The sequence below is a fragment of the Mus caroli genome, unplaced genomic scaffold (assembly GCF_978045245.1).
Source record: "Mus caroli unplaced genomic scaffold, Mus_caroli_1 scaffold_8, whole genome shotgun sequence".
NCBI lineage: Eukaryota > Metazoa > Chordata > Mammalia > Rodentia > Muridae > Mus > Mus caroli.
The window spans coordinates 15,503,554-15,517,810 of NW_028227263.1; the positions used below are offsets into that span (position 1 = coordinate 15,503,554).

A 14,257-nucleotide genomic window follows, 5' to 3' on the forward strand; every position below is an offset into this window, starting at 1 on the left:
AGTTGAATTTGAAGAGGCCTCCAAACCGGCGTTGCACTCCAGCCCAGGCAGAGCTAGCTGCAGGCAGCCCCGGGAGCTCTCAGATTTCCTGCTCCTAGTCTGGCTGGGGACATGCAGACTTGGGTGGCTTGCCTGCTTCCTTGTCTCTGAGTTTTGGCCCACCCACACACGCAAGGGAACACAGGGGATGCTTGGGCGTGGGTGAGGGCAGAGTTAAAATAATTCTTTATTCATGTTTCAAACACAGTTAGGCTGGTTCCCATTTTTACTTGGTCGTTTCATGGCGAGCTTACAATAAGCCGTTCCTAGTTTGCTCATCCAGTAGAGGAAGTCTCTCTGCTTCATGCGACAGTTAACCTTGGTTTGTAACTTATATAAAGGCATTTGAGGGTGATGCACTTCTAAAACACAGAGGTAGGTCCATGCAAAGGAAAGCCTGGCCTTTGGAAACAGTAATGACCAGACCCTTCCTGAGACCGTGGTTCCTATTGGCACAAAGCATCCTCCCATCAGATGTATCCTAGCAAAAATAGCAGTAGCAGGTCCTGATGTATGTGCAGATGCAGTTTCACCCCTGCACAGGCTGGCTGTTATAACAAACTGCACCTAAGAATGTGGACCGATGAGTACTGGCTGGGCAGGGAGCCAGGAGAGGACATGCTGGGCTGTGTCGCAAGCACATCATGTAAAAGGTGGAAAGGGGGAACCAAGAAAGTTTCTGGGCAGCAGTCCACAAAGGTAGGGGAAGGACAGTGACCACAGCCTGGCTGAAAGGATGAGCAGTAGAGGACAGACATTGGAGCCATCTAGGAGTTGGAATGGTTAGGACTCGAGACTAGAATATGATCCTTTCTGATTAAAAATCAAACAGAAATTGCTGCATCTAAGAATTGATGCTACAGGATGGAAGAAACACGCAAACAGCATGTCACAGTTTCTTTGCTTTAAGGGACATGGGAAGAGAAGAGTCAGCCTGAGTCTGTAAGAGAGGGAAGCAAGAGGGAGATTTGGGGAGGCTGCTACAAAGGGACCATTTCTAGAAACAGACCTCTGCAGTGTCCAGAGCTGAGGAGAGAGCAGACATGGGGCAACAGGAGAGATCAGTTGGGTCTAACAGTGAAGAGGGTCTTTGTATAGCCTAGAGGCCAGACTTTCCCACGTAGGGAAAGGAAAGGCAGAAATGATAGAGCTAGACTTTGCTGTTTGTAGAACATCAGGTCACATTGTTAGAGAAGTGGCCACGAAATGAAGACTGTTGGAGTTTATCTTTGTCATCTGAAAGTCAGGCTTTCCTGGGTAGAGAGAGCAAGTGTGAGCTCAAAGACTTTAGCATGGTATCTAATGTCAAGTGTGTGTGAAGCTACGGGAGATACAGCAGTGTGGTAGACACTTGAAGATAAAAGAGAACGTGGTTATATAATCAACTGTTACTTTCTGAGATGACCAGGGCCTTTGTTTGTTTATTTAGATTACAATGAATGATTACCATGCCTGTGGGAGCCTCTTGTCGATGCTAGTCAGCTGGTTGATTTTGCAGCCCAGGATGGCTCTTGCAGTAGTCTGCACCCAATTTTCGACTTGGGGTTTATTTTCTGTCTTGCATTTTTTCCAAGAGTGTTTTTCTTTTGGTTCTCAAAACACGTTGGGATTATATCCCTCTCTCTTCTTCTTTGATTGCAGTGTATCCATCGAGATTTGGCTGCCAGAAATGTGTTGGTAACAGAAAACAATGTGATGAAGATAGCAGACTTTGGCCTGGCCAGGGATATCAACAACATCGACTATTATAAAAAGACCACAAATGTGAGTATATGATGTAACACTGGAGAGCAGGGTGGCAAAGGTTACAGAATGAATGACACAGATTTACTGGTGGGAGAACCGAGGTGATTTTCCCCTCTGTGTTACACTCTGTTACTTTGCTTAACTCTTGATCAGCAGATCTAGGCTATATCTCTAAGATAGGTTTAGTATATACAGAGTGCTGTTTTATACAGAATAACAAGCAAAAGCCTCTAGGGCTCTGTGTGGCTCTCTCAAGAGCCTTCATAAGCAGGAGATGGCGAGATGGCTCAGCTCTCATAGCTATCACTAGAACTTGGACATTTGCTGGCTTCATTTTTGCCTACAGGCAGTTTATTTGTGTGCTAGGGAGGTAGATGATAATGAGCATATAAAGAAATGTCACTTTGATACTTTATTCAAAGAACCAAATCTATGCATCTTAGCCATTATATACAGAGCTAGCTGGAGTTTATTCCTACCCTAGCGGTAAATTGATGAAACCCATTAGAAAGGGGTGTCTTCATTTAGTTTAGAGTGTAATGTGGATACCCAGAAGTGGTGTGTAAGGGAGCCAGGGATGCCTACCACTGGGTGCTGGATGAGTGCTCAGGTTTGGAGCTCAAACTCAAGACAGGCTGGAGTAGAGAAATGAGAAAGAGACAGAAGTGAGAAGTCTACTTTCTAGACCTGGCTCTTGGAACCAGCCAGGAAGTCCTGGGACTTCATCTGGGGCCTCAGTTTTTTGGTTTTTTTGTTTTTTTTCTGGGGCCCTGTGCACGTCAACACAGTCATTTTCATCTGCACTCACTTGCCTTGCAGGCAATGCGCAGACTTGTCTTTCATGGCTCAGCGTCTCTCTCCACATGTTTCAGAAAGATGCGATAGGACCTAACCAATTCATGTGGTTCTGAAGTCCTTTATTTTAATCTTTGGCAAGATTAGGCAGCCAGGTATGGGAGCTCAAAAGCTGAGGCAGGAGGACTGCCAAGAGTTTGGGCCTACCCTGGCTAATTGTAAGTTGTGGGCCTATGTGGGCTACAAAAATGAGTCAGTACAATTACATAGGGCGTGATTCTGTTGGGCCCACAGCAGTACTCTTGTAAAACCTACAGGCATTTCCATTTTCTTACAGGGGCGACTTCCAGTCAAGTGGATGGCTCCTGAAGCCCTTTTTGATAGAGTTTACACTCATCAGAGCGATGTGTAAGTAACTCTGTCCTTGGCTTATACATGGGTTGGGTTGCAGAAATATTACAGATCTCACTTGTCCATAGAAGGCATGGGAGTCGGGGATCTCAGATGGCAGGAGTCTATGGTAGACTGGTGCCCAGTGTTTGGTTACTGATTTGCCTACCTTTGGAAGGTAGAGACACCAGCCTTCTGCTGCCAGAGTGGAAGTACCTCCAGCGATCACAGATGGCAGTTGCTCACTCACCACTCTGTCTCATCTCTTGAGTGGGTGGCATGCTCTTCACTCCCTTAAAGAAACACTCTTAGCTGGGCCTGGAAGTGCACATGTACACCCTAGCACTCAGGAGGATCATAAGTTCAAGACCAACCTAGACCACATGTAGTAAGTCCAAGGCTAGACAGGGATATGTAGTGTGTACCTATCTTTATAAAAATGAGAATAAAGAAAAGACTGAAGCCCTTCTGATTTAGGAGTGTGTGATTCTTCTCTGGCCCAGGCTTGTCCTGAGAGGTTGATGCTGGATAAGGCGTGATCAGTTGGGATGACAACCATATCTGCTAGCTGTGGCTACTATAATAATTTAAATCTTCTCTTAACCTTTGATAACATCCTAGAAATACAGTAGACATTATATAATATTTCTCTGATGACTCATATAAACTACTGTTAGAGCCAGGCTCCAACTGATAATATAGATTGGGGGATTTAGCTGAAAGATGTTATTGGGAGAAACTGGGCCAAAATGCTTCTTTTTGCCAGTTCCTGTGGGTCTATAATTATTCCAAAAGACATCAGCGTTGTTGTTGTTGTTTTGTTTTTGTTTTTAATTTGGATATGCTGGGATTTTGTTTGTGTATTTGGTTGGGTTTTTTTGTTTTTGTTTTTGTTTTTTTAAGGTTTTTGATACAGGTATTGAATCTACACCATCAGCCTTCCTAGGAGGAATAAGTCACAGTTTTTAACTTGTGTGGGAATACACTGAGGCTCCAAGCTGGTTTTGTTTACATTGTGGCCCTTGCTTGGTAGAAAACCAGGGACAGTGTCAGTGTTGAAGCTGACCTTACAGAGTCAGTGTGCAGGACATACATAACCTCTGAGTCTCTGCTTGATTGTATCATAGACTTAGTGCTCCAAACTCGGTTGGGGAAATTCAGATGTGGTTCTCTGTGAAATCAAGTACGGAGAGTGCCCTGAGAGAGAGGTCTTCTCACTCTCTGCTGTCTGATGCTCTTTTCTTGGGGCATGAAATTCCTCCATGCTAATCCCAGCCCTGTGCTGGCTCCCTTCACATCACACTAAGTCGAAGCGTCTGCCCGCCACCTAGGACAGGCATCCTCTCACAGAGTCAGCGTTTTTGGCCTTATTCTGTCATCTGTAGATCCAGGTTCTTGTGTCAGCCACACAGCGAGGTGGCTGATTTAGAGAGAAGAAGCCTGAAATCAAGGAGTCAAGACCCTCCCACCTCCACCCCCACCCCCCACCGCATGACTATCTCCACAGAAAAGACAAAGAACTTTAAGAGGTGGCCGTGCGGCTCTTTGTCTATCTATGGAAAATTCCATCAGACCATCCACATGTCGTCCTCATTTAGGGAGGCTCCTTGGGGGTCAGGAAAGGGCATGTAGGATGGATTGCGGGAGGGCTCATTTATCTATGGATGTAAGAAGTGAGTGCGTGTTTATTTTTTTAACTGACATGTTTAGGTTTCTGCAATCTGGACGCATTACTAATGCTATGTTTTCTCTTTTCTTTGCAGCTGGTCCTTCGGGGTGTTAATGTGGGAGATCTTTACTTTAGGGGGCTCACCCTACCCAGGGATTCCCGTGGAGGAACTTTTTAAGCTGCTCAAAGAGGGACACAGGATGGACAAGCCCACCAACTGCACCAATGAACTGTAAGGGCTGTAGCCACCCCTGCTGATAATGTAGTGGGCTGACCCCTGCTGACAGTGCAGTGGGCTCATCCCATCTGTCCTCTCTCCAGACATGTCTTGGGTTCCTCAGGCTCCCATTTTCTAAACATGCTCTAAGCAGAAGAAGAATGGCTAGAGCTGCCTGGGTTCAATCCCAGTACTGAGATAGATACTTACACAGACAACTGTGGCTTATCCAAAAGAATGAGCAGCATCCTGCCAAAGTGTGTGGAGTGGGCCTTAAATCTGGCTGCCATGGGAAGGGAAAGCCACACAGTGACAGGAGTACTCCATAGGTCAGGCATGCTAGGATGCTTTGGGGCTGCCCCTGTAAAATATACATGGTTGTTCACAGTGCTGGCAATCCCAAGTGGGAAATGGGCTCCTTCCAAAGCACCTTTAACCAGGGATGATCGTCACGACAGCTAAGCACGGTGGCTCATACTATAATCCCAGCATTATGGAGGCTGGAGCAGGAAGGCAAAGTTGAGGCCAGCCTGGGCCACAAAATGAGACCCTTTTTTTTGATAAAATAAAGTGAAAATAAGTTAATTTTTTACAAAGTGATGGGGATGGGGAGGTAGCTTATTTGGTAAAGTGATTACCATGCAAGCATAAGGACCTGAGTTCATTCCTAACACCTACATCAAAAGCTGAGTGCAGTGGTGTGCGCAACCTGTAATCTCACAGACCGCAGAGGTAGAGACAAGCATCCTTGGGGCTTGCTAGGCAAGCAGCCTAGCCTAAACCATCAAACTTCAAGTCTCAGTGAGGGACTCTGTTTTGAAGCATAAGATAGATGGTTTCTGAAGAACAGTATCTATGGTTGACCTCCAACCCCCAAATGTGCATGCAGGCCAGAATGTCCGCATGCACATGCGCACACAAACACACACACACACATGAGAGTGGGCAAGAACAAAAAATATGAAAAGAAAGTTGCCATTCCATCAACCACACTTCCTCAGATTGAATGGGTTGCTGTGTTTGCTTACCCATATTTGAGAGCTGGGAACTCCAAGTTTACCCGGGTGCCATCATTGGGGTACCATTTCTGAGTATGAACGTATGGGCTGGTTTCTAGGAATGCTTCCCTCACACTGTAAGAGAAATTGTGTTGTGTTAATGACGCGTGCCTTGGGCAGTGAGGTGCTGCCCCCTCCTCTGGGGCAAACTAAGAAAGCAATTGTCCCCGAGACCGCCTTCTATTGTGTGCTTCTTCATGGGGATTTTAGAGCAGTAATCCCATGAGCGCTTTCTGGTGTACAGTGGAAGGCTAATGAATGGCCACTTTTTATAGCGTATTATATAAAGGCATTTATTGTGTGCCCCGTGTTCCTGTCGCTTTTTCTAACATAGAGGGTCTGTCGAAACTCATAATCAAGATAAGGCGGGAAGCTCGGCCTGCCCCGAGAGTTGATCAGGAAGTGCAAAGCTCCTTGGTGGCAGATTAGTTGGCATAAACCTTCAAGTGGTGGTTTCTGATTTTTTTTTTTTTTAAACTGAGGAACTTTTGTCAACAGACTTTTTAAAACAAAACCCAAAGTGTAGTTCAAGAGGGAACATTTGGGGAGGGAGAAGGGAGGCAGGCTGTAAACCTGTCCCCTTCCACTCTCTAGAGGATTCTGAAAAGTATCCAATGCTGTGGTAGGTCACACTGTCACAGAGATAGCAGTGAAGCACGCACACACACACACATACACACACACACACACACACACCTACCTCTGTCTGGGTACAGAGCCGCCCTCCTATAACATTCTGTTTACAGAGAAGTTTCTGTAATGGTAGTGTTTGTGTAGTTACATTTTCTTATCTAGGGCTTGTCTCCATGCCACCTGTTAGAAGTGACCATGTCTGTATATCACATGCTTGGTGACACCAGTTAACCAGAGAAATCCTTTCCCCAGGTACATGATGATGAGGGATTGCTGGCATGCGGTGCCCTCACAGAGACCCACATTCAAGCAGTTGGTCGAAGACTTGGATCGAATTCTGACTCTCACAACCAATGAGGTAAAAGCGTCCCTCCAGAAGCTCAGAGCCCCTGTGTAGCTCAGGAGTTGCCCGTTTGTTGAATACAAGCTCCAGTGTTGGAGTTGGGAGCCCCCACCATTTTTAGGGTCAGACAGAGTTAAACTGTGTGCTCCTTTTCAGTCAGGGTTTTTTTGTTTTTTTGGTTTTTTTTTCCTTCTCAGAACTGAACTTTGAGAATTCTGACTCACAAGACTGGAGGCTGAGGCCCAGGGTGTCTGTGTAGACAGAGGGAGAGGTGGAAATGTTTTGTGGTAGCGTTTTGGTGTGCGTGGGAAGGTGCTGGCATGTAACATGCACCCCGGATCCCATGTCCTGTTGGTTAGTGTGAATGCTGCTTGTGCTCAGCGGCTGGCCAACTTGATGGAAGGCAGTGACATTCTGTCCTTTCCACATGTCACTTGCCTTATGTGATCCTGTCTGGGAAGGCATGTGGCTTGGATCTTTCTGTGTGGCATGTGTGTCATACATATCATGTGTGACTTACATTGTATAATTCTGTTATAAGTGACAGGATTTTTAAGTGACAGTTGGTGTCTGTAGTTAAAATATTGATCATAGGGGTGGGGTTGAGGGGTGGGGAGCTAGCTGTCAGCAGTGTGCTTACCACACAAACATGGGTTTGATATCCAGCACTCATACGGAAAGCCTGGTGTGGTGGGGTTCTCTTGTTATCCCAGCATTGGGGAGGCGGAGACTGGTGGACCCCTAGAACGCAATAGTCTGCTGACCTAACCTAGAAGGCAAGCTCCTGTCTCATAAAACAAAGCTTCCGCATGCATGGACACCCACATCCATGTGAATACACACATAAAATATTTTATTTTCTCTATAATTTATGCCCACCAAAGATAGCACTTCTGTTACTCTTTGCCTATATAAAGCCCTGTCTCTGGCTTCAACATAAATTGAACAGTCTTTAGGGTTTTAGAAGGAATATTCTATGAGCAGATAGGCCCACACAGTCCAGGGAAACTCCATGAATTTTGAGATATTCTCTTAACCAAACAATACTCCCTCCCAAAGAAAAGGTAGATGCAGCTGTTTTCACACCAATAAAGAAAAGGTAGATGCAGTTGTTTTCACACCAATAAAGAAAAGGTAGATGCAGTTGTTTTCACACCAATAAAGAAAAGGTAGATGCAGTTGTTTTCACACCAATAAAGAAAAGGTAGATGCAGGTGTTTTCACACCAATAAAGAAAAGGTAGATGCAGTTGTTTTCACACTAATAAAGAAAAGGTAGATGCAGTTGTTTTCACACCAATAAAGAAAAGGTAGATGCAGTTGTTTTCACACCAATAAAGGAAAGGTAGATGCAGTTGTTTTCACACCAATAAAGAAAAGGTAGATGCAGCTGTTTTCACACCAATAAAGAAAAGGTAGATGCAGTTGTTTTCACTCCAATAAAGAAAAGGTAGATGCAGGTGTTTTCACACCAATAAAGAAAAGGTAGATGCAGTTGTTTTCACACCAATAAAGAAAAGGTTTTGAATCTCCCAGATACTTAAAAGGAAAAGAATACATTTGATTTCTGATTTAAAAAACAAATAGATCACATAAAAAGACAAAGAAAACCGGCCCAATGTAGAGATATAAAGCTTTAACGTGGCAGCCCTTTCTTGTGCTCTTGGCTGTGGCTTGTGCTGGATAAAGGGAGAGCTTGCATTTAAATGAACACAGCTGACCTTCAGAAGTTGAAAGGAAAGAAATAGTTCAAGGGGGGAGGGAAAAAAAAAGCCAACTTTCTTCTCCTGCCAAAACTGTTGTTTCTAGCCTAAGTTCCTTTAACCCTAGGCTTGGAATCCAGTGATACTAGCCCCCCACCCCCAATCAGATCTGAAGGTTACAGCTTCATTTAGAAACTAGAAGGGCATTAGGCTTTTCATTTAATGATCCCAGGTCCGTACTCAAAGTTACGTATTGATATATTTATGCTTAAAGGGGGACCCATTCCTACTGAACTTTATATGCTTATTCTAAAATAAGAAAGCAGAATGCCATATTGTCTAACGGATATAAAAATCGAAGTTTCTTTCCTTCTTAAAATCATTACCACATGCTTAAGAAAAATGGTTCTATTTAGGACAAAATTTCATTTTTATCATTGTAAGCAAAAAGTCCTCTTTTGATGTGGTGGGTGTGTTTGTTTCTGGTTGTGCAGTTAATGCTGATGTTGTTGGAGCCGATACATCCCCCTTCTTGGATGGCGACTCTTTCTCTTGCCAACCCTAGTGATGAATTATAGTGGTTTTTGTCTTTTAAACCCTATGATCGCCAACATTCCATGGGCTCTCTGCTGATAACGCTGAGGCTGTTTGTGCTGTAGTCTGCGCTTTTTGCCCCCTCTCAGAAAAACTGTATGTCATAGGAGTTGCTGGCTATTGGGTACATAAGCAAAGCCATCCTATTGTGCCAGTGCCTTAGACAGTGAGACAAGAAAGGCCCCTGGTTAGAAATCTTATCAGGACTGGGAATGTAACTCAGTTGATAAGAGTGCTTGCTTAGTGTGCACACAGCCCTGGGTTCAACCGCCCAGTACTATAGAAATTGAGTGTGGCTTCACACACTTGTAATCCCACACTTGTAGAGATAGATGCAGGAGGATTAGAAGTTCAAGGTTATCTTTAGTCACATAGTATTGGTAGCCAGCCAGCCTGGAATACTTGAGATCCTTACAGGAAGGAAGGAAGGAAGGAAGGAAGGAAGGAAGGAAGGAAGGAAGGAAGGAAGGAAAGAAGGAAGGAAGGAAGGAAGGAAGGAGGGAAAGAGACAGATATACACAGAAAGAGGCAGAGAAACAGACATTCAGGAGACACAGAGACATACAGAGACACAGTGAGAGAAACAGAAAGACACAGAGAGACAGACACACAAACACACAGAGAGACATAGAGAGAAATCCCTTCTAGTTTTGTCCAGGGTCAGTTAGTACTTTCTGTAAGGCCCAGAGAGTAAACATTTTCAGCTTCAAGGCCATATGGTCTCTGTCGAAGCTGCCATTCTAGCATGAAAGCAGCCACAGCTCTATGTAAATAAAGAGGGTCTGTGTTCCACTAAACTTTATGGACTCTGAAACTGGGAAATTTATATAATTTCATATAAATTTATATCGTTTCATGTCACTGGCTGCCGAAAGATAGGACTCAATTTGATTTTTCTACTAGCCATGTACAAATGTTGAGAAGTCGCCTTAGTTCATGGACCAAACAGAAACACACATGGGTTTGAGCCCTGTCCTGAGCTGGAGGAAGAGAGTGACCCAAAGGGACCTTGGCAGCATCCAGGGATGCTCTGGGGAGCAGAGAAACTTTTATGAACTTCAGCTTCAATACTGAAACTTCCCTTTCCCTAGACTTCCTTTGACAGCCCATTACGGGTTTAATATCCATGAGGGTAGCCATGCCTTTCCCTAACCTGTTCCTGCTGCTTACTCTGGGGCTCCCGAGGGTCATGGATTATATCTGTTAAACTGTGCAACAAACGAAGAAGACTTCTCCCCTCAGTGATCCTAGGAATGACAGCTGTAGAATGTGATTCAGAAAATGCATATTCATGTGCTGGCTTTGTAAAGGGGTCCTGTTGGGTTTACTTCACTGGGTCTTAAACTCCAATTGTGAGCCATAGTGAAGAGGGCTGTCTATAGTAGGTCACCTAGGTCCTGTAGCAGAGTGGGCCAAGCTGACTGCCTGCTACCAGCAGTTCACGATGTCTTATCGTCTGCGGCTTGCTGGTGGTTTATAGACGCCGTGTCGTAAGAGAAAAGTTCAGGGTAGCCTGGAGTGAATGGACTTGGGGTGTCAGGGAGGTCTTTGTACAGTGGGGTGAGCTAGGCCTCTGGAAACCTTCCTGGGGGTTCCCCATCCCTTCCCAAATCTGATAGAGATGTTTCAGCAGCTTCTGTTTAAAATGAGATTCTTCTCTTCCCTTCTTGCAGGAATACTTGGACCTCAGTCAGCCTCTCGAACCGTATTCACCTTGTTATCCTGACCCAAGGTGAAATAAAACGTCTCTCTTCCCTTCTTGCAGGAATACTTGGATCTCACCCAGCCTCTCGAACAGTATTCTCCTAGTTACCCCGACACAAGGAGCTCTTGTTCTTCAGGGGACGATTCTGTGTTTTCTCCAGACCCCATGCCTTATGAACCCTGTCTGCCTCAGTATCCACACATAAACGGCAGTGTTAAAACATGAGCGAATGTGTCTTCCTGTCCCCAAACAGGACAGCACCAGGAACCTACTTACACTGAGCAGAGAGGCTGTGCCTCCAGAGCCTGTGACACGCCTCCACTTGTATATATGGATCAGAGGAGTAAATAGTGGGAAGCATATTTGTCACGTGTGTAAAGATTTATACAGTTGGAAACATGTTACCTTGCCAGGAGAGGAAGACTGTTTCCTGATAAGTGGACAGCCGCAAGCCACCGCGCCACCCTCTCTGACCCACCATATATGCTGGCTGTGCCCCAGTTGGACTCAAGGCAGACAGGTGTTCTGCCTTCCTTGTTAATTTTGTAATAATTGGAGAAGATATATGTCAGCACATACTTACAGAGCACAAACGCAGTATATAGGTGCTGGATGTATGTAAATATATTCAAATTATGTATAAATATATATTATATATTTACAAGGAATTATTTTTTGTATTGATTTTAAATGGATGTCCTGATGCACCTAGAAAATTGGTCTCTCTTTTTTTTAAATAGATATTTGCTAAATGCTGTTCTTAGAGTTTCTTAATTTTCACCGAGCAGAGGTGGGAAAATACTTTTGCTTTCAGGGAAAATGGTGTCACATTAATTTATTAACGAATTGGTAATATACGAAACGATTAATCATCTATAGTTTTTTTTTTTTTTTGTAATTTAAGTGGCATTTCTATGCAGGCAGCACAGAGGACTAGTTAATCTATTGCTTGGACTTAACTGGCTATTGGATCCTTTGAGAAGAGAAATATTTACGATATATGACTAATTTGGGGGGAAATGGTGTTTTGATTTATTTGTTTTCAACTCTGCTGTCCGATGATCACGTCTAGACACCCCAATGCCCATGTTTCAAGAAACCTGCTAAACTCTGTCACCCCAGGGTAACAATTAACCAGACTTCCCAAGACAAATGGTACCAGCGTCCTCATCCCAAGATGCCTTAATCCACTTCTCTGGAGAACAGACTTCCATGGGAATGATAGCAGGGTCCTCTCGTCCGGCAGCTGGCCTTCTGCCCGAGTTACACATTCATCACGTTTGCCTTGCTTCTCAGTGAGTTTTAATAACAGCTTCAGATTCTTCAGCACCAAGAGCCCTTTGGGGAATCTCCATCCTCTCAAAGGATAGCAAAAGCCCAGCATCATTCGGTTGAGAGTTTGGGACCTCCTTCCATCTTCTTAAGGGTTTGCTTCTGGCTTCTACCCACTTCTGACAAGACCTCACCTCACAAAAAGATCTGGCCTAATAGCTACTACATCCGACAAGATAACGCTTATTGTTGATTTCCGTATTCGAGTATTGTGTTTTGCTTTGGATACACCCACTCACTTTGCTACAGTCATGCGACATGTATGCAGATTACACTGATTTTATGTGTTTTGAAATTGGAGAAAGTATTTAATAAAACCTGTTAATTTTTATACTGACAATAAAAATGTTTCTACAGATATTAATGTTAACAAGACAAAATAAATGTCACGCAGCTTATTTTTTTAATACTCGTGTCTTACCAAATGGTTTCCTGCGCTTGGAGGTGTGGACAGTACTTGGTAGTGTGGATGCACAAGAGGCAAAGCTGGTCGGCCACACATGGGGGTGATTTACCAGAGGGGTTGCCTAGGAACAGCAGTGCCTGGGGCAGGTTAATCAGTGGGGAACCAGAAGTTGATTCAACCCTGGATCAGCTACTTGCTGTCATCTCAGCAGAAGATGACATCATTTCTTCCTGGGTCCTTCAGACTTTCCAGAGGAGCAGCACGGAGGAGACCTTAAAGATGACTTAAGGATGGGGAGGCATCAATGACAAGACTCAGATTGGCTGGGTGCTGGGACCTGCCACTTTCCAGGCTACCGTTCTTGTAATGCACACAGAATTCATTTCCTGCCACTGAAAACTGAGCATTTTTTCTTGACTGCACATGCAGATCTGGGACCTATAAGCTCTCATTATATTTACTAAGGAACAGCTTCTTCACCTAGACAGGGAGATGCAAAGATGGAGCTGCAGTGGTGCAGGGCTGATGGTCACTAAACAGGGCTATCCTGCTGTCCCTGTTGGACTTGGGTCATGGGTGAAGCAAAGGCACTAGGAGAGTGGCATTTGGTTCTGGCCTGTGCTTCTGTTTCTTATTAGCAGAGCAAGGTAATGACCCCACCAAAAGAATGTGAGTAAAAAAATAAAGTATGTGGGCTGAGCTGGAGCTCAGCCGGCTGTCCTGTGTTTGCTTTACAAGCTCTAGGCCCTGGGCTCCATCTCCAGCAGTGCATTAAGAAGGGGTGTGAAAATAGTCACCTGGGTTCAGGCCGCTTATTCTGCTGGCTGGCTATCTCCATCACTGGATGCCCTCCGCATGGGGTGGAGTGGACCTACTGCTGATGAAGGTGTTTTTAAGCCCAGGTTCAGGATCTAATGCTCATTTATCTCCAGCGGATCAGCCTTGCACATCATCCAGGACACTGACTTCAACCCTGGAGACTACAGTGGAAACTGCTCTACTTCCTATCTGTTTCAGGGAGCTGGGTCAGCAGGAATCCTAAAGCAGTTATTGGCAATTTTAGTTCTAGAATTACTTTGAAAGATTTGTCACAGAGGGAAAGAAAGCAGGCCATTCGTGAAAAAGATAGGAAACACCTTCTTTTCTTTTTCTTTTGTAAATCTGCCCGAGAGAAATATACACAGAGCTTGTTGAGGATCCTGGGGTTTAGGGCCACCCCCCAATATTGAAGGAAAGCTTTGGGAGGTAGATGGTTGTCAGTGAACCAGGAAACCAGTTTATTTGTGAAGAACTGAAAGACGGCAGGTATTTGAGGTATGTCCTGGGCCCTGTTGTTTCCAGGTGCAAAGGGCACATTCAGAAGGGTCTCTCGAAGTCCTGTGATAATTGTGGCCTGCGGTGGTGATGGGAAGATGGACAGTTGGGCTACCAAGACAGCCCTTTGGGAGAACTCAGTGGGTTCCTTGGGCATGAGGGGCCCCCTTGTCCACTGCCTATTAGCCTCTTCCCTGGGGAACTTCTCACCATCTGATGTTGGAGAATGCTCCTGAACTTCACACTCAGGGAATGAAAACAAGTTCACGGTACAGTGTCATTACAGATGTGTGCAGCTGTGGATCAAGGCCCCA

The 14,257-nt window shown here is 44.8% G+C and overlaps 1 protein-coding gene across 15 annotated transcripts in view; it reads left to right on the top strand.

The window, feature by feature from the left end:
* The window catches only part of Fgfr2 (fibroblast growth factor receptor 2), a 104,373-nt gene extending 91,743 nt beyond the window's left edge, over nt 1-12,630 (top strand). For 13 of the 15 annotated variants that reach the window (XM_021169066.3, XM_021169069.3, XM_021169068.3 and 10 more), the window contains 5 exons: nt 1,681-1,803; nt 2,918-2,988; nt 4,734-4,871; nt 6,800-6,905; nt 10,952-12,630. In XM_021169066.3, the coding sequence (XP_021024725.1) occupies nt 1,681-1,803; nt 2,918-2,988; nt 4,734-4,871; nt 6,800-6,905; nt 10,952-11,116 (603 nt within the window). In that variant the 3' untranslated portion in view covers nt 11,117-12,630. Of the gene's footprint in view, nt 1-1,680; nt 1,804-2,917; nt 2,989-4,733; nt 4,872-6,799; nt 6,906-10,859 lie in introns of all 15 variants that reach the window. The other 2 variants (XM_021169071.3, XM_085841266.1) reach the window with 1 other exon arrangement.
* The last annotated feature ends 1,627 nt before the right edge of the window (nt 12,631-14,257 follow it).